The 23065-nt window shown below is 39.0% G+C and overlaps 1 protein-coding gene across 2 annotated transcripts; it reads right to left on the reverse strand.

Moving 5' to 3' along the window:
• Positions 1-217: 217 nt before the first annotated feature.
• Positions 218-21853, reverse strand: RNF103 (ring finger protein 103). Of its 2 annotated transcripts, XM_064377966.1 has the most exons (5): positions 20651-20965; positions 18281-18420; positions 14253-14324; positions 9019-9134; positions 218-2238 (listed from the first exon to the last, which is right to left on the reverse strand). In XM_064377966.1, exons 1-5 carry the CDS (start codon positions 20874-20876, stop codon positions 663-665), a joined length of 2130 nt encoding a protein of 709 aa, XP_064234036.1. In that variant the 5' UTR covers positions 20877-20965; the 3' UTR covers positions 218-662. The 2 variants fall into 2 exon arrangements, with proteins under 2 accessions (XP_064234036.1, XP_012328338.1); XM_012472915.3 differs by lacking the exon at positions 14253-14324 and having other exon boundaries at positions 20651-21853.
• Positions 21854-23065: the final 1212 nt, after the last annotated feature.

Raw genomic sequence — 23065 nt, forward strand, 5'->3', positions numbered from 1 at the left:
TTTTTCAAAAGCCCACCATGAAATTCTTTCCCATCAAAGCTAACCAAGCTAAAAGGTGAACTGTCATTTCTAGCCAGTGTCAGCAACGTAATTTGTCTTCCCCCACAACATCAGTCACGAATCATGTTTGATCTACCTGTGAAATTAACAAACCAGCAAAACACCTTTAGCATTCAGCCACCTTATCAAAAAAAATTTAACATTAGAAAATCTGTAATCTGCTGGTTTTAAAATAATTTATTTCATAGGTCTGTTTTAATTTCATGTCTCACAGCATACATTATTTAACCAAGAGGTGCTGGACAGAGATTGTAAAAAGGGAGAAAACATTTAGGATAAGAAACCGGCTCAATTCCATTAGAATTTGCTCCTATCTTGTAAAGTCTTGCTAGGATAAACTTCTATCATACTTCTTTTGTGCTTACAAAAAACATTAACTTCTGAATTTCCAAAGTTGTAAATAAAAATTTTTACAATTAAGTATGCATTCAATTGACACACAAGGCAACCAAATAAATTCTGTCATCAACATTAGCATAATGTGTATTTCCTGTCACTGCACTAACATTAAACTAAACCTCAAACCACAAAAACATTGTGACTAACATTAAAAAGGCAAGCTGTAAGATACTCAAAGCTTATAAAGGACAAATTGCACATGGTTAAGATGGGACATCATTTGACAAGGGCTGGTGTTGTGCATATGGCTGCTTTTTTTTATAAGAAGGCCACCGGCAAACAGGGCAACAATGTCGGCCCCCAGCCAACCACATCACAATGCAATTCTGATGAAACACATGACCACAAGGCAACCCCATTAACAAACATCCATTTTCAAAATTCTCTAGGCAAACAACACATTCAGTACAGTGCAGCATATCAGCAGGCCAAATTAACCAATCAGGTTCCATATCTTCATTAGTGTTATATGATCCATATGACCTCCCTTTCCTTTCATATGGGCTGGTCTGACAATATTTATTGGCACATGAACAAGCCTCAGCATCACAGTGACTTGCTCTTCCTGGAAAATTGTGAAATACGCTTTGCTTATCTTCAAATACTTCCTTCTCACTGCTAAAAGTGTCTGTGTTCTCATTTTCTGAGTCATTTTCAGTATCTTGAGACCCCTCCGACATTTCCTCTTCAGACTGGATTCCAAGACATTTAAATCGCCACATGGGTAAATTTTTAATATAATCAGTTGGTATTAGAGGGTGAAGCCAAAGGTCAGGGAAAGCTAAGCGCTCCAAGAATAAGTCAGGGTCTTCGTCCCAATCAGATTCTACAGGAAAGTTCTGAAAAGAAGCAATCGGGTGGAAGAGGTAGCTGGTGTACCAGTCCCACAGACTTGATAGCCATTCTAAGTTATTGGCATTGACTTCGTCATTATTGTTGTTGCGCCTTCTCTTCTTCTCAAAGTAATCAATTAGTAAACCATGTCCAAGATATGTACTGAGAAACAGGGCTGGGTGTGAAGAGTAAAACATCCAGTCTGCCCTTACCCATGAAGCCAGTGTGGTCGTATTGGAATATCTCAACAATTTTAAGCTATATTCATAAAAGCTGTCTAAGTAAGGTAGCTGTAAAAAGCCCAACACAGGTAGCCAGGAAATAATTAATAGAGAATTATATGTCCCTAAAGTGCTTATGAGAACCACAAATCGCTTTATGGTAGCTCCTTGTGTAATAAATAAGTCCATCCAAGCCATAAGATTAACTAGAACTAAGCTTAAAACAAACAGATCATTTACCTCAGGTTGTAATGAGCGCAAAAATGAATCCATGGCCTGAAGTGATATAAATTCACCTGTGTGGTTTCCATATCTGTAAATTCCTTCAGGAGTTCTAAGTATGTATGATGGCATATTATATATGCCAATATCTGTCATATAACTCTTGTTGTCCCAATTTTCTACGTTAACAAAAATAAACTCAACTCTCCCAGTAAACTTTATACTTAGTGCAGAGAAGAAAGCTGGGGGTTGGTCAAGGTTTGCAAATAGGTATATTTTTAACCAATATTGATCACTTTTATTCCATTCTTCTTTCAAATGTTCAGCATTATAAATGGTTTTGATCCGAGAAGCTGCATGAGCAGTTATCCATTTAAAAATGTGCTCTACTTCAATCTTGCGTCCACTGTACTCTTTAAGCATGACTTTTCCTTTTGAAGTACTTGTTTGTGGAACAGACATAATGAGTGTGGATCGTACCCAGCCTCTTCTCCTGCAATATCTATAAGAGAGGAAACTGTGAGTAAACAGCTAGGCTGTAGTGCAAACAATTTATCTTCCCTGATACATTTATTTAGCACCTCTCATCCAAACCGAATAATTTCCAAATAATCAAAAAGTGGTACCACTACTTAGCGGCTGTGAAAAGCAAGCTGTTTTTGTAGTGTGTTTGCTTTGTATTTCTCTGTTTCTTTCTTTTTAAAAGATAAAGTGTATCTTGAAAAGTCTCCAAGTCAAAGGAATCAGCAAATACTTCAGCATCTCTTATTTACCTACAACTGCATTATATGCTAAAATCCAGAAGATAATAAGAAAATAATTCATGCTCATAAGGAATTTAAAATCCTATTAAGGAGACAAAACAGAGATGAAACTATATATTCAGAATTTAAAATCCTATTAAGAAGACAAAACAGAGACAAAACTGTATATATAACTGTATATATAATAATGCAAAAGAAGTTCAAAGAAGGGAATATCATTAAGAGTTTGGGATGGTGCAGATTTCATGAATGGTTTAGGAATTGAGTTAGGTCTTGAAGGATGGTTAGAATGCAGATGGGTGGAGAAAGAGAAGAAAATAGATTATCCTAAGGCCCAGTTACTGGTTTGGTGCAAGCTCCTTAAGGGTAGAGTCATGCCTACCCATTTAGTTAACAACTACTACAATGCCTGACTGCTACAAAGTAATCTGCACAAAAGCCAGCCAAGAAAAGAGCAACTGCAAGCCCCATGTATTTTTGTATTCTCTTATTTCTTCAATGAAGATTATGAAGAAGAGTATTTAACACAGAGGAACAAAAACAGGAAGTATTTACATTAAGAGGTTCAGTTCAAGAATGATCCCCATTTTACAGTAGAATAAATTCAGAAGAATTTAACTAAAATTCAATCATTCGCTCAGATTTGTCCAGTAGGATCATGACTCTCTTTTTTTGGAAACCTGTCTATTGATAGGTTCTTGCAAGGAGACCTGTGATACCCATCTTCCCTTAAAAAAAACTAGGTAATGAGTGAAAAGAAATAATGAAAAATGAAAACAGCTGTTTTATCACAATAGAGATTATAAGTGAAAATATTTTGTTTTTATTTTTAAATTTTTAGTTATTTTGTTTGAATAATAAGAGAAAGGGTCTTGCCTGTCACCTAGGCTGGAGTACACTGATGCAATCATAGTTTATTGCAGTCTTGAACTCCTGGGCTCAAGCAATCCTCCTGCCTCAGCCTCCTTGGGTAGTTAGGACCACATGTGCATGCTACCATGCCAGGCTAGGTTTAAAAAAAATTTTTTTTGTAGAGATAGGGGTCTCTCTACATGACATGAAGCCATGTTGCCCAGGCTGCCCATTGTTTTTAGTTTTAGTGTATTTTTTCATGTACCACACAGGACAGTTAATCTTTTGTTTTTAAAAAGTATTTTTTCCCTCAAAACCTACCATGTGAAATGTTTAAGTAAAATTTACCTCAATAAAGTTGTAAAAATGACAATCTACCACATGGATACGTTTTGTTACAGATTTGTATATGAATAGTAATAAATATCTGACTTCTCACTTTGCTACTCAGAATATTGATGTAAAAATCACAGATGTTATGCTTTACTTAGCATGGATTATATTTTATTAAATAAGCATATTACACATCATATGATCAGATGAAGAGAGAAAAGTCTTGACGTAGGTAGCATATGGCTTTATAATGATAATTTGACTAATTTTATCTCAGAGATTTTGTGATATAGTTTAAGATAAATGAAGACAACATGCTATGTCTTAAGACAAGGCTAGTGATGACTCTGGAAAACTGTCTAGGTGACTCAAAATCACAGACCATGACTCTAAGCTTTTTGTTAAGTTGATTCACTTCCTTAATAAGACAGATTCCATTAATATCATTACTGTTTTAACTGAAATGGTCTGAAAAGTATATATTCCTAAAAAATAAATTCACTTCCTTAATAAGACAGATTCCACTAATATCATTACTGTTTTAACTGAAATGGTCTGAAAAGTGTATATTCCTACAAAATAAATATCTCCTACTCAATGCAAAATAATAATTCATTGACAGGAATTCTATTTTTACCCTATCCCAAAAAAGTAACAAGTCAAATGCGTATGGACAATTGTCTTATTTATTTCTTAAATATCTTTAAGTATCTTTTAACGTTCTCATTTCACATGATAATTGTGATGACACATTTCAACTCTTGGCCATTCATTTTATCTTCCTACTGCGGCCTCTGATTTGTGTCATGAATTAAATGACAGTCTTTCTAACAGAAAACTTACTTTGTAAAATGAACAAGTTCTTAGTGCAGACATTTCTTCATATAAGAAAATGAACAAATTATGTGCTCTCTTTTCAGTTCAGAGCTAATAGTTTTATCATTCCAGACAGAATAATGTTATATTACCTTATATCAATATAAAAACTTGTATTGCCAATTCAAAAAAACTTTTTTTTACAATCTGAATAAATTCAATGACAGTATCATGAAAATATCCTCTAGTTTTAAAACTAAAACCTTTTGAGTTCTCTTAAGAGAACTTTTGGGATTTCTTAGAGAATTTTAAGATTAAAAATGATAGGAAATATGGCTTGTGAGTTTTGGTATTCCAGTTTCTGATGTGGCATGCTGTATTTAAAAAGAAGCTGGGCTAGGTGGCTCACACCTGTAATCCCAGCACTTTGGGAGGCCAAGGCAGGCAAATTACTTAGGGTCAGGAGTTTGAGACGAGTCTGGCCAACATGATGAAACCCTGTCCCTAACAAAAATGCAAAAATTAGCTGGGCATGGTGGCACGCACCTGTAATCCCAGCTACTTGGAATGCTGAGACACGAGAATCGCCTGAACATGGGAAGCTGAGGTTGCAGTGAGCTGAGATCGCGCCACTGCACTCCAGCCTGGGCAACAGAATGAGATTCCATCTCAAAAAAGAAAGAAGAAAGAAAAGAAAAGAAAGAAAGTAAGAAAAGAAAGAAAGAAAGAAGGAAAAAGAAACCTTAATATTTCTGTTTATATATGCTGTTTTTTCAGATAAAGTCATTAGCTGCCTTGGCTTTCCTGGCTCTCTCTGCAATCCCCCTTTTTTTCTCCTTCCCGTTTTTTTCCACAGGCTGCCATCCCTGACACTCCTGCCATAAGGCTTCCTGTCCTGCAATTCCCATGTCCTCTATCTTCTCTTTACTAACCCCTATCTCCCCAGCCCTCTCCACACATTTATACCACCTCATCTCCTGCTCTCTCAAAAAAAGAACAGAATATGAACCTCACAGGAAAAGCCTTCTGAAATCAATCTGTTGCTTAGGGAATAAGAAGAGGTAGAACCAGGCAAGGCCACTCCTGCTGGGTATATGGGGGAAGAAATTAAAGCTGCTACAACTAGACAGAGTCAGAAGCTGCTCAGAAGTGGTAGTCCTGAATGTTCTCAAGGGAGCTGCTGTGGTTTGGTTATGGTTTGCCTGTCCCCACTAAACCTCATGTTGACATTTTCTTCCCAGTGTGGCAGTGTTGAGAGGTGGGGCCTGGTGGGAGGTATCTGGGTCATGGAGGTGGATCCCTCATGAATACCTGGTGCTGCTCTCAAGATAGTGAGTTCTAGCTCTGGCAAGACTGAATTAATTCTCGTGGGAATGGAATAGTTTCTTGAGAGTGGGTTGATATAAAGCCACAGGCCCTTCACATATGCCCACTTTCCCTTTGACTTTCTCCACCATGTCTGGCAGCACAGAACCCTCGCCAGAAGCTGAGAAGATGCTGGCACCATGCTTCATGTAGAGCCTGCAGAACTGTGAGCTAAATAAATCTATTTTCTTTATAAATTACTCAGCCTCAGTATTCTTATACAGCAACACAAAACAGACTAAGGCAGGAGCTTAACAGGTCAGGAAAGTATAGCTGTACAGTGGGACTAGCACACTGAAGTCAGCTGCCCAGAGGCCACCCCAGAGAAGGGACTACAGTCAAAGAATGCAGTACAGAGAGAAGAGCATAGAGTTTTGATATTTTTAAAACCCTAAAATCAAGATGATTACTCAATTACTCAAAATGTGATTAAAACACTTCCTGAATAACACCATTCTCTGCCCACTTACACCCTGCAAATTCTGAACACTATTTTCTATATCTCTAAATTTTGTTCTTCTATATCTCCATAGTCATCAAAAGAAGAAAAAAATGACCCTGACTAGGCATAGCTTCTATGGCAAGAAAGTTCTTATTCTAGTTGGAGAACTTTCCAAATGAGGAGTCATGGACACATTATTGGAACTGGTACAAGTCACTGTGCAACAAAATCATTTTCTGATGAAACTGAAGATGAGTAGAAGTACTTTTAATAACAAAAACTATAGCTACAATCAACAAAAAAAGCAAAAAAAGTTACTCAAAAAAATACTGCTTCAATTGTAAATAAGAGTAGATTATTTGAAGATGAAGGATTTAAAGGAAAACATCTAGAGCTAGCTTTTATGTATCTCCTCACCATCATTCCTCAGCTAATACAGAATCAGAGCTTTTCAAAAGAAAAGCTAAACAAACTTGCACTAAAAGCCACTGGACTGAATTATGACACTTCTGATGCACTCTGATTTATAAGATTACACTAAAAAATTATTCTTTCAGTTTTCATGTTTAACAGATTTTTATCTTGTGTTTTTGAATTCTTTATTATCTAATAACATATTAGACTTTAATGTGTTCAACTTTATATATTTAAAATGTGTTTTTATTCCATGTTTTCTAATATACGTATAAACTATAATGTTTTGAAATGTATTATTTAGTTCCATTGATTTTTTAAAAATACATTCTGAGTATCTTAAAAGAAGACAGTGATATTAATAGTGAATTCTGGCATAACTAAAAATATCAAAATATCAGCTTTATCATTTGTTCTAGTATTATAACAATCGGTGAGAAAAAAAAGACCTTTCACTTAGACTCTATTTGGGAATGATGGAATCAGATCAAATACTAAGTCTGGTAAATGAAGGCTGGAAATCAGAATGATTTTCTTTTCAAAAGAGCATTAAGACTTAAGCTATCTCACACATTTCAACAAAAGACATTGGGATGTGATTAAGATTCTGTGGTTACCAGCCAGGGCAACGCAGTAAGACTTCATCTCTACAAAAAAAAGAAAGAAAGAAAGAAAGAAAGAAAGTAGCCAGGTGTGGGTGGTGGATGCATAGAGTCCCAGCTACTTGAGATGCTGAGGTGGGAGGATCTCTTGAGCCCATCCATCAGCTGGAGGTTGCAGTGAGCTATGATTACACCACTACACTCCAGCCTGGGTCCTGGGTCACAGAGCCAAACCCTGTCTCAAAAAAAAAAAAAAAAAAAAAAAAGATGTGGTGAAGATGAGCATGAGAGCTTTGCAGGTAGATGTGAGTTAAGAGATGAAGGAACTTCCCTTCCATTCCCAACTCTTATGGGAACTCCTATCATTGATTTCACCCTTTATTATTAGTGGACAAAACAAGGGTTCTGAGTAGAAGAGAAGCAAATGTGAGGCTAAGGAAAGGAGGTATAGTAATAGTTTAGGAGAGTTTTCTACAACCAATGGATTTCCCATTACAGCTAACACATATAAAAGATGTAAATCAGGTGTATCTACCTACATTAGAAACTAGCCAATATTGTAGGGTTTTGACATATATACAGTATGCCTCCTCCTCCACACAAAACAAAACATGCTGTACATGCTAATCTTTCATTAAATATTTACCAAATGGAAAACTGAATAAATAAATGAGTCTAAGTTATAATTTGGTAGCACAAGAAATGGGAAAAACAGGCATTTCAAAGAAGAAATAATGGAATAATAAAACAAGAAAAAATGTGATAGACTGAATACTGGAAATGATGACAAAAAAACAAAACAGACAAAAATACTTCTGTGGATTCTTATTTGAGAAAATGGGGAGAAAAACCAGTGAAGGACAGAAAAAAGAAAGGTAGAAAGGGCACATGGTTGATTAAAGAAAAAGAGGATGAATCTGATTTCAGATACTAGTTTTCAGGGAAAAGAATATATTTAGGGATAGTTGCAGAACAAATGGAAATGAGCAAAGAAATGCAAACTAGAGGTCAGAATGATAGAAAAAGATTTAGATCAGCACAGAGATCTAAATCTAAATCTAAAGCCATGAATGTGCCAAGATCTCTTCGGAAAAGAAAGTTGAAAGGACTAAAGACACAGTCTTAAGAGATATCTTCAGTAGACAGAACACAGAAGAGCCAGAGAAAGGGACAGGGAGAGACAGGGAGATAAAGCAGACAGAGAAAGATCTTAGAGTGAAAGTCATTAACTACCAGTTTATCAAAAGCTATTAATCAAGCACCTGTGAGGCCAGGTGTGGCAGCTCACATCTATAATCCTAGCACTTTTGGAGGCCAGAGCAGGTGGATGACCATCCTGGCCAACATGGTAAAACCCCGTCTCTATTAAAATACAAAAATTTAGCCGGGCGTGGTGGCATGTGCCTGTAATCTCAGGTACTCGGGAGGCCGAGGCAGGGGAATCGCTTGAACCCATGAGGTGGAGGTTGCAGTGAGCCCAGATCACACCATTGTACTCCAGCCTGGGCAAAAGAACAAGACTCCGTCTCAAATAAAAAAAAAAAAAAAAAGAAATCAAGCACCTGTGTAACTAACAGTGTGCTAAGCATTATCATAAGCTTTCAGTTTAAGCAGGCTTCTAATATCATTGTCCTTTTTAAACAAGAAAGACCCTGGTCAGGACTCAAATTCTAAGAATTGCCTAATCAACGTACCTGGGATCACTGGAACAGTTAAATGTGCCTGTACGTATTCCAAATCTTGATACCTTTTTTACCATTTTCTCCCAGTGAATTTTGCCCACCAAGGGACTTCTGTCATTTGCTATGACCTATACCCAAAAAAAGAGAAAAGAAACTTGAATCACCTAAAATAGAGTCAAATCAACCATTTATATCAACAATATAATTTCACTTAAAAAAAAAGAAGATATTCTGTTCCCAGTTCTTATTTACTGTATCATCCTTTTATCATTACAATTCTTATAGAAGGAGCGATATCCAATAGGAAAAAGACTTAAAACACTGAAAAGTAAATTAAACTCTCCCACACTCTGTGGCAGTTACAAAAAGGAGGAGGGAGTCAAAACTGTATTCAAAAGCTAGCCACAGCTGGTCGCTCACACCTGTAATCCAGCACTTTTGGAGGTGGAGGCAGGTGGATCACGAGGTCAGGAGATTGAGACCATCCTGGCCAACATGGTCAAACCCTGTCACTACTAAAAATACAAAAATTAGCTAGGCGTGGTAGCACCTGCCTGTAATCCCAACTACTCAAAAGGCTGAGACAGGAGAAATGCTTGAACCAGGGAGTCGGAGGTTGCAGTGAGCCGAGATCACATCACTGCACTCCAGCCTGGGCAACAAGAATGAAACTCCGTCTCAAAAGAAAAGCTAGCCACATTCTCCACCACATGGCTTCTTCTCTCTAATTAAGTTACACAGGAGGAAAATGGCCCTTGGAATAATTTCTCTTTGCTCCGAAAAGAAAGTTTTAAATAATAATCCAAATAAAGCTTACTAAAAATTATCACACGTAGATTCGACAAGTTCAAATTTCACTTTTTAAGAAGTATAATTATGCAGCCAAGAGTCAAACACATGTTTTCTATTAAAAGATGCTTTGACTAAATCAATAAATACTACCACTTCTATGGCTTTTTGCTTAACAATCATGAATGGCTCTAACATATAAGAATTACTATAATGAATTTTACATTATTGAACCTGTACTTCAAATTTGCAAGAGCTTTCAAACACAGTTAGGATTAGGAAAAGAAAAAGATTTTTTTTTTTTTGAGACAGGAGTCTCACTCTGTTGCCCAGGCTGGAGTGCAGTGGTGTGATCTCGGCTCACTGCAACCTCTGCTTCCCAGGTTCAAGTGATTCTCCTGCCTCAGCCTCCCAAGTAGCTGGGACTACAGGCGCCTGCCACCAAGCCCAGCTAATTTTTGTATTTTTAGTAGAGATGGGGTTTCACCATATTGGCCAGGCTGGTCTCGAACTCCTGACCTTGTGATCCACCTGCCTCGGCCTCCCAAAGTGCTGGGATTACAGGCGTGAGCCACCACGCCTGGCTAGAAAAAGATTGTTAAGAAAAGAAAAAGAGGCCAGGTGTGGTGGCTCACCCTGTAATCCCAACATGTTGGGAGGCTAAGGCAGGTGGGTCACTTGAGGCCAAGAGTTCAAGACCAGCCTGGCCAACATGGCAAAACCCTGTCTCTACCAGAAATACAAAAATTAGCCAGGTGTGGTGGCAGGCACCTGTAGTCCCAGCTACTCAGGAGGCTGAGGAATGAGAATCACTTGAACCTGGGAGGTGGAGATTGTAGTGAGCTGAGATTGTGCCACTGCACTCCAGCCTGAGAGAGCAAGACTCTTAAAAAATATATAGATATAGATATAGATTATATATATATATAAACCTTCAAAATATGTCATGACTTCTCTTATTTATAAATGTCAGCCTTTCTAATCATTAACACCTTTTCCCTTTATTTCCTAATCTTCCTGCTTTTAATGAAGGCAGAATTTCAATGCAGATACCAGTAAAAAACAAAAAACATTAAAAACAAGACCATAAAAATAAGTAAATGGGAAGTTAAAGGAAAGCCAAAAATGTCTAAAGTCATCATGAAACCATCTGTTTAAGTCCAGGGTATACAGGTCAAGTTTATTTTCATAAATGTTATATTACTGATACTATACAATTCAAAATTACAGCATTATACTCTGGGGGCCTCTAATCTTTCTAGGAGGAGGGACTATTTTCACAATCACAAAGCCTCCAGGAAGTGAAGTTCCAGGTGGGTGTGTAAAATGAGTGCTGACAGTCAACTCCTTGGGAGAGGCAAGAGGTGGTGCAGCCACCTCATCTGTGGCCACTCTGCTAGAACATCTAGCAAATGTCAGAGGGGCAGCAGAAGAGACAGCACATGGTGATAACAAGTGACTTGAAGTTCACTTTATGTGCCAAGTAACCCCTGTGACATTCCACTACTGTCCTCATACTTACAGAGATACACATGGATACATAACATCTTATCACTTAACTTTGAAGCTTAATGAATGTACATACACAATTTAGCGCATTAAGCAAATGGTTTTGATGTTACTTTTTTTTGTTAAGAGACAGGGTCTCACTCTGTTCCCAGGCTGAAGTGCAGTGGCTCAATTATGGCTCACTGCAGCCTCAAACACCTGGCCTCAAGTGATCCTCTCTCCTGAGCCTCCCAATTGTTGGAATTACGGGCATGAACCACTGTGCCCAGCCATGGTTTTGATAGCACTTTTTAATTAAAACAAGTGGTCTTATTGAGACAGATACAATTTATTCAAATACTCAGATAGTTGAAATAAACAGGAAGAAGGCAATTTGGGGACATAGACTTAATAGGTGAAAGCTCTTTTGAAGGATGCTCACACCAGTTACTCTACCCAGTAAGTCTCTAGCTTTTACATTTTTCTGTGGTCCAGAAGTACTTTATAAGTTTTACCTAGAAGGCTGGGCAGAGTGGCTTATACCTTTAATCCCAGCACTTTGGGAGGCTGAGGTGGGTGGATTACTTGTGGTCAGGAGTTAGAGACATGCCTGGCCAAAATGGTGAAACCCTGTCTCTATTAAAAAAACAAAAGTTAGCTGGGCGTGGTGGCACACACCTGTAATCCCAGCTACTTGGGAGGCTGAGGCCGGAGAATCACTTGAACCTGGGAAACAGAGGTTGCAGTGAGCTGAGATTGTGCCACTGCACTCCAACCTGGGCAACAGAGCAAGACTCTGTCTAAAAAAAGTTTTACCTAGAAAATCAGGAAGATCAAACAAAGCAGACTATTGCTGCCTCTTCTTTTTTTTATTTTTTATTTTTATTGCTGCCACTCAAGAGTCAATCTGGTAGTTCTTTTGGTCAACTAATCAAAGAAATGTTTAACTTTGAAATTTTTCAGATTACTCAGGAAGATTAAGAAGTGTCTGTGCAATCATACTACCATACTCTCTACTCTTTGCTTTCTTTTAAAAATAACTCCCTTTTCAGGCATTATCCCACTTCTTGATCAAGGTTGCAAATAACTCGAACATTTCAGGTCTGTGTGCATAATGACACTGCTTCAAGGAGTTTAGAGGTTGCCTAGCCAGTGTAAATATTTAGTTCCTAAGTCTAGAGGCATCTTTCAGTGAAGACCCTGTTCACTGCACAGGTATCTTTGAGCATGTGATAAGAGCTCCAATGTTAGGAAAAGGAGGAGGAATGAGAGGGAGTTATTCCCAGGTATCTCCTGGTTCCAGCAGAGACAGCAGAAGTGAGTGAAAAGAATTGGAAACATACCTAGGGCAGGTACAAGATAATGCTCAATGCCAGGGCCTTATTTATTCAGCAACCTGTTATAGCATTTGTTTTTGAAGGGTTTAAGGATCCCTGACTGACAGGGCTGCACAAAAATGAAAAATCTTCTGGGTGTTGCATGAAAGCTTTTCATATTACTTTACAGCTATAGTTATGCAATTAGAAATTGCTTTGTCCAATGTCCTATATAGTTTTAGTTATATAATTCAACTGAAGGTTTAACATAAATTAAATTTGGTGGAGTTTGAATTAACCAACCACTATAAAAATGCTAATATTTTCACAAAATAACTCATCTGGCTGAGTCACATAGCACAACAAAATATTCTCAGCCTAATATATATATATATATATACATTATATATATACATATATGCACACACACACACACACACACACTATGTCATACCAGTAACAGCCCCCAGTTTACAGCTCATATCCTAGAAGTATGATTCTGAGTGACGCTCATATGGCTGGTCTCATTAAAAGGGGAGATATTTTCCTCAGCAGCTCAGGAAGGAACATTCTATGTGGGGAACATTTTCAAAGACTAGAACAAAACTGGACAAAGTACAGCTTGAGTTCCAGGTCTGGAACAGACTTGGCAACACAGGCTAGAAGTGAAGCAATCTTTCCATCCCCTTTCCCAGGGTATCTGCCTCTCTAACTGGCATCTAACACACTTGCTCACCACTGTAGTCCTTGCAGCAAATATAGTGCCCAGCTCATATGGGTGCTCAATAAATATTTATGTTGAACCAAACGATTTCAGCTGTGTACAGTTTAATAACTCATTCTTCTAGTTCTGATTACACAGTCTCTAAAGGAAAGACTCTAAGTTTTTGATTTCTGTTATAATCAAGGTCCCTTCCCCAGCAACCTGTCACTGGGATGTTTTCTGGACACCGAAAAGTAAGAAATAAGTAATTTAGAATCTCCTTGAACAAAACTATTGTCTAGGAGCAAAGATAAACAGTGGTATAAATAGTACCTTGCTATGCAACTGCACATCAATGTTCTTGACCTCAGACATATGTCTAATTCAGTGCATTTTAAAATGCCCATTCTTTCAAGGTGCAGTTTAATACTGATCAAAACATGTGGCACACCCCTTTTAATATTGTTAATCTCCATACAATAACATCAGGTTTAGTTAAATAACTTAACTCCTTGGAATAACAAGAGTGTTGTGCTATGATATTTTCTGCATTTGTCAGTATTTCATTATAATAGGCTCTACTTTCAAAATCATAAGCCAACCTAATACATGCAAACTATAAAAAACCATTAAGAGGGAGGACAAGTGATTGACAAAAACAAAACAGTGGTTTTCTAAATTTTTTTGTATTCTTACTTTATGAGTTTATAAATGCTTATACCAAGATAAAGTGGCTTGTTATGTGTTTCACCTCCATAGTAGTGTCAAATAAGAAATAAGTAATTTAGAATCTCCTCGAACAAAACTATTATTGTCTAGGAGCAAAGATAAACAAGTTTAAAATCAGCTATTAACTCTTATCAGCCAAACAGGAAATATATTGACAGAATACTTCAGTAAATATTGACCCAAAGCTTTACTTTAAATCATATGATGCTTCTCACTGCTACCTCAATTCCAGTGACTTTAAATTCCGTATGATGTAACACAGCCAGTAGGGAATAAATATGTCCTTCTTTGAACTATGACAAAAGTCAAAACAGAGAAATAGAAATGTTAAGAGGAGGATAAATCCATAAAACCCATAAATTATGCTAACTTCTCCATTTCAGAAGCCTATCCACAATGCCAACTGCTTCTCTGACCAAGCGTCTTTTGAAAAAATAGTAACCATCTTCTATCTGTGATGCTATGAAGACCGGGGCCAAAGAATCCACAAAACTGTTAAATGAATAGCTAATGAAAGATATGAGTTTAGGTTAGGGACAAAGCAGAAAAACAATGTTAGAAATAACTTAGAAAAAAGAAGACTTGGTTCTTCATGTATTACATAGTGTGTCAATGGTAAAGATGTATATGTATGTTGCTACCTTGAAAACTAAAATTAGTTCTGTTCACATTATAGAGACTATATGTAGAATGGACCTGGAAAAACTTGAAAATGTGAAGAGGACTGAACTGGCTGGCATCTGTGCATCTTTATCTATAAAAACACTCCTCATAGACTTAAATGACAGAGAACAAATTAGTCAGCTTCTTCTAAAATACAGTAGCCTCCCCTTATCCTCAGTTTCACTTTCTGCAGTCAACTGCAGTCCAAAAATACTACATACAATTAGATATTCAGAAAGCAAGATACCACATTTACATAAAAGTTATTTCAGTATATTGTTATAATTGTTCTTTTGTATTATTAGTTGTTGTTACTGTGCCTAACTTACACATTAAACTTTATTACAGGTATGTATGTATAAGAAAAAACATAGTATATATAGGATTTGGTACTATCCACGGATTCAGGCATCCACTGGGGATCTTGGAAGGTATGCCCCTCAGATAAGGGGGGACTACTGTAAATAGAAAAGGACAACAATTCAAATTGTTAAAAACTGAATTCTTGAAAGTTATCCTTTACCATAGATTAAAATATATGATCTGAGCTGAAAGAATGGCAAGCAATGGAGACAATATTTCTCTTCTGTTTCTAGTAGATATTTTCAATGTTAAACATAGCTTTAAAAAAAATACAACCCTCTTTTAAGGGCTTAAACCAGGGTAGCTGTGCTGATTAGCTTAAGTGGTTAGTTCACAGTGCCAAGGACAGGGTTTCAATCTCACTCTTCTCAGTTGTCCTGCCAGAGATTGTTCTTTCAGACCAGGCCAGCCATTTGACAGATATAAGCCACCGGCTCCAAGGAACACAAGCCAGACAGTGGTGGTCAGCTGACAGATATAAGCCATTTGACAGTTATAAGCCACTGGCCCCAAGGAACTCAAGCCAGACAGCAAAGCTTGAGCGTCACTGGTAAAATTAAGTAGGTGTCCTACTGCATCATTTCCATACACAGAAAACCATAGAAATACATTCTCTTTTTATTAAGAGTCGTTTTTCAACTATCAATACCTGTGAGGTTTAAAAATAGTTTCAGAGGAAAATAATTTAGCAAATAGAATTTATAATGGTATGATTTATTATCATTATTTGTTCTTCATTCAAGTGTCACCTTACTAGAGAATTCCTTGCCACTCTCATTTCCTTAATCTGCTTATTTTTCTTCTTAGTACTTTCCACTGACTGATGTTATAGTAAATATTTATTTATTTATTTTTTGGAGATGGAGTCTCACTCTGTTGCCAGGCTGGAGTACAGTGGCACAATCTCAGCTCACTGCAATCTCCACCTTCCAGGTTCAAGCGATTCCCCTGCCTTAGCCTCTCAAGTAGCTGGGACTACAGGCGTGTACCACCAAACCTGGCTAATTTTTTGCCTTTTAGTAGAGACAGGGTTTCACCACGTTGGCCAGGATGGTCTCGATCTCCTGACCTCATGATCTGCCCACCTCAGCCTCCTAAAGTGCTGGGATTACAGGGGTGAGCCACTGCACCTGGCCTTAAGTATTTATTTATTTGGTGTCTGCCTCTGCCAACTGGAATGTGAGCTGCCTGACAGAGCAAGGCGTAAGCTTGGTATGTGTTTCTGGTATATCTTCAGGGCCCAGAACAGGGCCTGGCACACCCACATCTGCTGAATAAACTTCTGATGGATTCTGTCACATATTTATTACAGGAGTTTAATTGATGGGTATCTTTAACAGGACATCAAAATCAGTAGATCATTTACAAGCCAAGAACATACTGCTAACTATCGAACCAGAATTTATTTGTTGTCTATAGACTGCATCCTATATAGCAAAAGAACTCAAGACTTTAGATATGGCCCTTCCAAGTTTCAAAGGTGTGCAACATCTTCACCATTTATTTCCATGGGATTAGTCAATGTGGGTGACAAACTGACACTGAACGCAAGGCAGTGGGACTGGCTACTCAACTCATTCTCAGTAATAAAATCTCAAATTATCAAAACCAGTGTCTTTCTCAATCAGACTATGAGAAATGAGTATCAGATCCTTTTGATTTGGGTAGGAAAAGATAAAAGATACAAAAATAAAAAAGAAAAGAGAAATGAGTACCAGAGAAAAGAAATAGAACAACAATATACTTATAAATTAAAGTTTTAAAAAAAGCTACAGCTTATTTTTCAACTCCAATTAACTAAACTAAAATAAATAAACTAAACATAGAAATAAACTAAAATTTAAATGGATAATGTATAGACTACACCCATATCCTTCCATTCTCTGTCCCATTGCTGAACTTAAAAGTTAATGAATCAGATTATCTGGAAGGTAAAAGGACAAAAGCAATAGGAAGGTTATAATAAAGAAAGGCCATGGATAAACAATGTAATCTCTGGAAGAATTCCCAAATCTCAACCCTTTAGCACAGTGGACTAGATGTATATGTATTTATTTGAGGCCATGTGCAGCAGAAAAATCTACTCATTCACAATCATACTGCTAGTCAGTGACAGTACCAGACCTGCAACTAAGGTCTCTGAACTCAAACCTTTTTCTACCATATTCTGCAGTCTTTGCATTCAGAAAGAAATATGAAGAAACTATTTTAATTTTCATGCCCTAAATCAAACTTTGCCCACTCTAGTGTGAAATAACAAGAGTACCAGAAAAGAAATCAGAAGACTTGGGATTTCATCCTGGTTCAATATTACCAACTAGTTCCATTACCTTGGGCAAGCTACTTCACCTCTCAGTCTCAGAAAGGGTTAGTCTGATATAATTTCCAAGCTTCAGCCATTCACAGACTACATTAATAATTTTGGCCACATTCATGCTGTTAATTTACTTGATATGTCACTTTAAATGAATGCACAGTTTTAAAATGTAAGTAACTTTAGTCCTGTCCTAAGCAATATTTATGAAATTTACATGTTCATATAATATAGATTTTTCTAATTTACATTCAACTACGTAAATGATAATGTGTTCCCACTTATCATAAATCACATCTTGGAAAGTATAAAATATTTTTAAAGTCCTTCACAGCTCTAAAACTCTAATATGCTACTTAAGTCTCACAGTTTTGCTATCATAAAAACAGATGTATAAAAAGGTTAAAAAGTATAATCTCATCATCATGAGTTACATAATGAGCACCCCCACCATTTTCCACATGGTCACAAAGTTGGCTATTTCCCTAATACAATTAGTCCTTTACTTTTACTTTAGGGTTCTTATATAGAAAAATTATTCAGGCAACTGAATTAAAAACTGGAGATAAAAACCAAGAGAAACAGAGTAAATAGCTAAATAAAAGGGATATATATGTGTATTTCTCAATTCAACGAGGTCCAATAATTAAAATAGATTTGCTTCTCTGGATTCTAAACAAAAAGTTGACCCCCATCTGCCAACTTTCTCTTTCCCACTACTCAATCTTCATTTTCCTCAGTCTCCAAAACCTTTTTAAGAAGATACTAGAGCCTCCCTAAGAGAACTGAGCTATGTGTGAGAAACAAGACACAAGTACACCGAAGTGTCACTGGCTGGTATATACTATTCAGTAAAAACAATTTTTTTAAGGTTCTCAAATTATCAAGAACTATCACTGCTTTTCATACCTGAACCAGCCAGATGCCATCTTTTGTGTCTTCTACAAGCTCATAGAAGTGCATTTCACCACTGAAATTGGTACTAGAAACAGATTCGGATGCTTCTTCTTCCTTGAGGGCAGAATAGAGCTCACCCTCCATCAAGTCACCTGAAGAAAGGAAAAGAATAATACTAACAAGGTTGCAAAAATCCTAGATTCCCAATTTCAGTAATTCCATTTTTTACACTGTTAAGAATCACGTTATTGTACTTTCAATTGTATTCTAGAGACAAGAACTACTAGCAGAACCTGAGTATACCCACTTAAGAGTCATACATTCAGTAAGTATGTAGTAAGAACTTACTGTGTGTCAGGCAAAAGTTAACAAAATAGACAAAAATCGTCTTTTAGAGAATAGGGCTTACATTTTAGTGGGGTTATCAAATAATTATTAGGAAATTACTGAATTTGTACCAGTCCAAAAAGGCATCACCTTATTAATTATTTAGCTTTGTATATGACATATCCAGGTTTCATACACATTTTTAAACAGTATGGCTTATATGTTTCATATTTAAAAGATTTAGAATTGGGTTCACAGAATTTGTCATCAGCCCTGCTTAAAAGAGCAACAGGGTTTGTATGACTTGGAGGTTAGAACTTTACCTGTTAGAACAAACTCCACATTCATATACAAATTTACACTGTAAATTTGTATCATTACAAATACAGTGTAAATTTGTATGATTAAACAAATTAACATTAAATGTACCATTAAACAAAAGGAAAGGAAAACGCTAAGGTCAAATTATTTTAACTTTCACCTTAAATATTAAACAGTGAGAAGTGAAGCACTGCACCATGATAGCAGCAAAACCATTCACATATCTTAAAGTTAAACTGCCATACTATGAGTTTTCTGCCATAAAATGTGTGATTTGAGTCATACTTTTGTGGGCTGTGCATCTTTAAGTTATATGTGGACTCCTAATACATTCAAAGTGCCAAGTATTTGCAGGCCCAAAAGAAGGCAATAATAAATAGCAGTCAAAAGAAAAAAATATGTGTGATCAAACCATTTTCCATAAAAAAATGATTTGGTTTTAGCAGTTAAGACACTTCTCATCTCTAAACCAAGAGAGTTTATTTATTAGAGAGCTTACTCTAGTTACTCCATTTCTTCCCCCTATAGTAGAAATAGGAATCACCATAAACCAGTCAGTAAACAAGGGGCAAGAATAATACATGATTTTATATTTTCTCTCAAGAAACATTTATCACTTTTGCAGAGTAGGTTCCTCTCCTCTACTCTAATAGTGAGATATGAGTTTTATAATCCGAAACCTACAAATATCCAAGTGTTAAACTACTAGCAAGCTCATATTCTTGTCTATCACACTACATGTCTATAGAGTACTAAAGAAGGAAAAGATTTGTCATGTAAAAGACACAGCTGACAGAAATACCTGAAACAACAAAAAAGATAACCATCAGTTTCAACTGCTTCCTATAGCAACCCAGAAAGCCTTTCTCAAACTACATTCTACTTTCAGGAAGCATATCCAAAGATACACTTTGTACAGCAGTTAAAAAAATTAACCATATTTCTCACCCAATGCTACCAAAACCAACAATTACTAAAAACACATTCTTTAAGACTTTAATATTCTCTCAGCACTATTTCACTTGTATTTCTCAACCCATTAAACGATGCTAGGGTGCCTGTGACACAGAAAACAAAAAAAAATTTTTTTTACATCCAAGATGCAAATTTTTAAAAATCCTAACAAAAATATAAACTCAAAGCAGGCGTTTATACAATATGTTCGCTTTATTTTCACCAAACTTAAAGTCTGAAAAGCTAATACTGTATGGTGTACACTGTCTATATTCAAACTCATGATTTAATATTTAAATCCTAGGCCCAAGTGCCTCTGATAGTAAGTATTCATTCCAAAGATGTATCCCTACTCTGGGTATCTTATTATTACTATCATAACAAATATTGCTATTGACAGACAACATTTTTAAGTTTTTATGTTTTTATGAACTCAACTGACAATGCCTTCCAGTTTGTAACCGGTTGATATCCCCATATTTTGAAAAAAATCACTCAATTTAGTAAACAACGCTAAGAAGCTACACTTAAAACTGTCATTTTACGATAACCTTTTTAAGGTTATCCTTTTAGGATACATCAACACCCCTCCAAATAATTTCAGCCTCCTCCTCAAAGCTGGGATCCGCATACTTGATTGTAGAAAGCTGGACAAAGAAACCTGGGCAGCTTTAACCCTTCTAGGGAAGGCCTCACTCTGGGAGAACAGCCAGGTACCAGGAGTTACAGGTCGTCTCCTCTTCCAGGTGGAGGCGACCCTAGGGGAAGCCCGATACTCGCCTGACTTTTCCACCAGCTCCCGGACATCCTTCTTCTCCGGCAGCCCTGAGTAGCCCAACCCTCGGCACTCCAAAATGGTTTTCAGCTTCTTGAAGCTCAGCGCCACCGGATCCACCAGCTGGGTGGCAAAGATGCCAGTTTCATACCACACAATGGCCTCAAAAAACCTGGCCAGGACGAACAGGACCAGGAAATAGAGGAGCAAGAAAAAAAGCTTCAGCCACATTTTCCCCGGAGTATCCTCTCTTTCCAGAGAGCTCGGAATACGCGAGACAGAAGGGTCGAGGGCGGGGGCTGCGGCTTGGGGGCAGCTTGGGCGAGGGCCCCGTGTCCACGCGCGGGCCGCCCGGCCGCGTCACTGGCCGGCCATGCCCCGCAGGGAGGCAGGTGACGGGATCCGCGCGGGCGTGAGGCGGCGACGAGGGACGCAGAGGCGCAGCGCCTCGCGCCTGGCCTCCCAGTTAGGAAGCGATAAAAATAAAGGGGAAAAACTCAAAATCCCCATCCATTAAGCACCGAAAGGAGAGGGGCGCGGGGAGAGCTCGCGGGGAAGAACAAAACTAGGGACGCGTCCCCCTGTGCGGGACCCTGACCCAGGTGGCGGGGTCGGCCCTCCGGTGCCGCGATCTCAAGGAGGAGGGGAAGAGACCAAAAAATAACTCAGATCCGCCCAGGAGGCGGGGATCCGGGCGGCAGGCCAGGGACCGAGGGGGCTGTTGGGGGCCGGACTCCCGCGGCCGCGGGTCAGGAGGGCGCGGCGCTCGGCCCAGCCAGGCCCGGGGCCCAGCGCGCCAGGCGCGGGTAGGAGCGGCCACCGCAGCGCCGCGCCCGACGTCCAGGCCCCAGGCCCCGCCGGCAGCCCAGGCTCCGCGAGAAGCGCAGCGGGCACGGCGGCGGCTCCAGGTTCGCTCGAGCCGGCGGACGGGTGGCGCCTGGGCGGACTCCGCGGCCCGGCCCAGGATGGGGCGTTGCGGTCTCTGCAGAAGGAATCGGTCTCGGAGGGAAAAAAGCAAAAATAGGCCCCGAAGCCGTTCCTGTAGGCGGCTACTCCGCTGCCTCCCGGCCACGCAGCGCCCGCCCCGCTCCGATGGGCGGCGCCGGTCGCGGCCGCCGTCCCCAACACCCCCGCCACCTCAGGAGGCCGCGGCCGTAGCCCCTGGAGCCGTAGATCAGCCGCGGCCGCAGCCGGAGCCGAGACATAACAACTGACGTCGCGGCGAGGCGGGGCCGGGGCGGGGCCTGCATGGTGGGCCCGCAGGGGCCGAGGGCGGGGAATTGGAGGAGCCGCGGGGCTCGGGGACTGCTGGCGAGGGGTGGGAGGAGGGGCGGAGCCACAGTCTGGGCGGGGCCTCCCCGCCGCGCCGAAAGTTGCCTCTCCTAGTGCCTTAGCTGCCTGGTCTCCCCTTTTTCCCCGCCGATGTTTAGCGATTGAGTTTGTCCGAGGATTGGTCTTTGGACTGTATCACTTTGTATATTTTTTGTAAAGATAGAACAGTTAATTATTCTCTTAAAATCAGTAAAAATAGAAGTGTACGTTTTATGACGAATCCTGAATAGGGAAAATTTTGGCACAGTTGGTTTGAGATGGTAGAAGGTAAACCCAGAAAGCAAATGTTTTGCCTCCTCTACATGAGAATGTGGCTCTGCACATGTGTATTGGAGGAGGTTTGGCCAAAACGGGAGTTAGCGTTATACCAGGCCCAGTTGCCGCTACCAACAGCCTTTTCCCTCCCTCAGTCTCCGGGGTGTTACAAGCCAGCTGTGGACTCCCTGAGTTCCTAGGACAAAGGTTGTTGAGTGTTGATACGTCCAGGTGCAAAGTTCTGGGTGTTTTATTTTATGGGTGGGTACCACCAGCAAGAGGAACTTTTATAAAATGAGTCACGTGGTCAAGCATGCGATACCCGGTTCTGTATTTATAAATTTAACCGACCTGAGCATACTCTTTACGTCAATCTCTGTCAGTCTTGAGGGAAGAAGGAATTGGGTTCATAAATTGAACAAGGCTGGCTTTGACAGCCCCTTTTGATAAGGAAGGAAAAAAAAACACACTAGAAATTACAGGGAAATGTTACCATTTGTGCAAAACGGTCAACTATCCGAAACTAGGTGTGAAAGTTTTAGGAAGAAAGGGAGCGTGATCCCAGATCGTGGAGCAAGTGAGGAACGGGAAGCAAAGAACGGACTGTGAGAATGTAGCATCCGAATGGTGCCCATTTAAAATAAAGTGAACAAAGGCATTTCAGTGCCGGGCTAGTGGCGGAGGAATTGGAAGGGAATGGGCCCAGGGAACATTGAGAATCAGAGGAGGTGTAGGAATGTCCAGCAGCTCTTGAACACTGCCTCTGTGTCTTTAGTTTCCATGTGGCTTTGTTCTCATGTCTGGCCGATCAGTGTGGGAGACTGTTTAACAAT

The sequence above is a fragment of the Aotus nancymaae genome, unplaced genomic scaffold (assembly GCF_030222135.1).
Source record: "Aotus nancymaae isolate 86718 unplaced genomic scaffold, 86718_ANA_hifiasm-v0.15.2.pri h1tg000017l, whole genome shotgun sequence".
Taxonomy (NCBI): Eukaryota; Metazoa; Chordata; class Mammalia; order Primates; family Aotidae; genus Aotus; species Aotus nancymaae.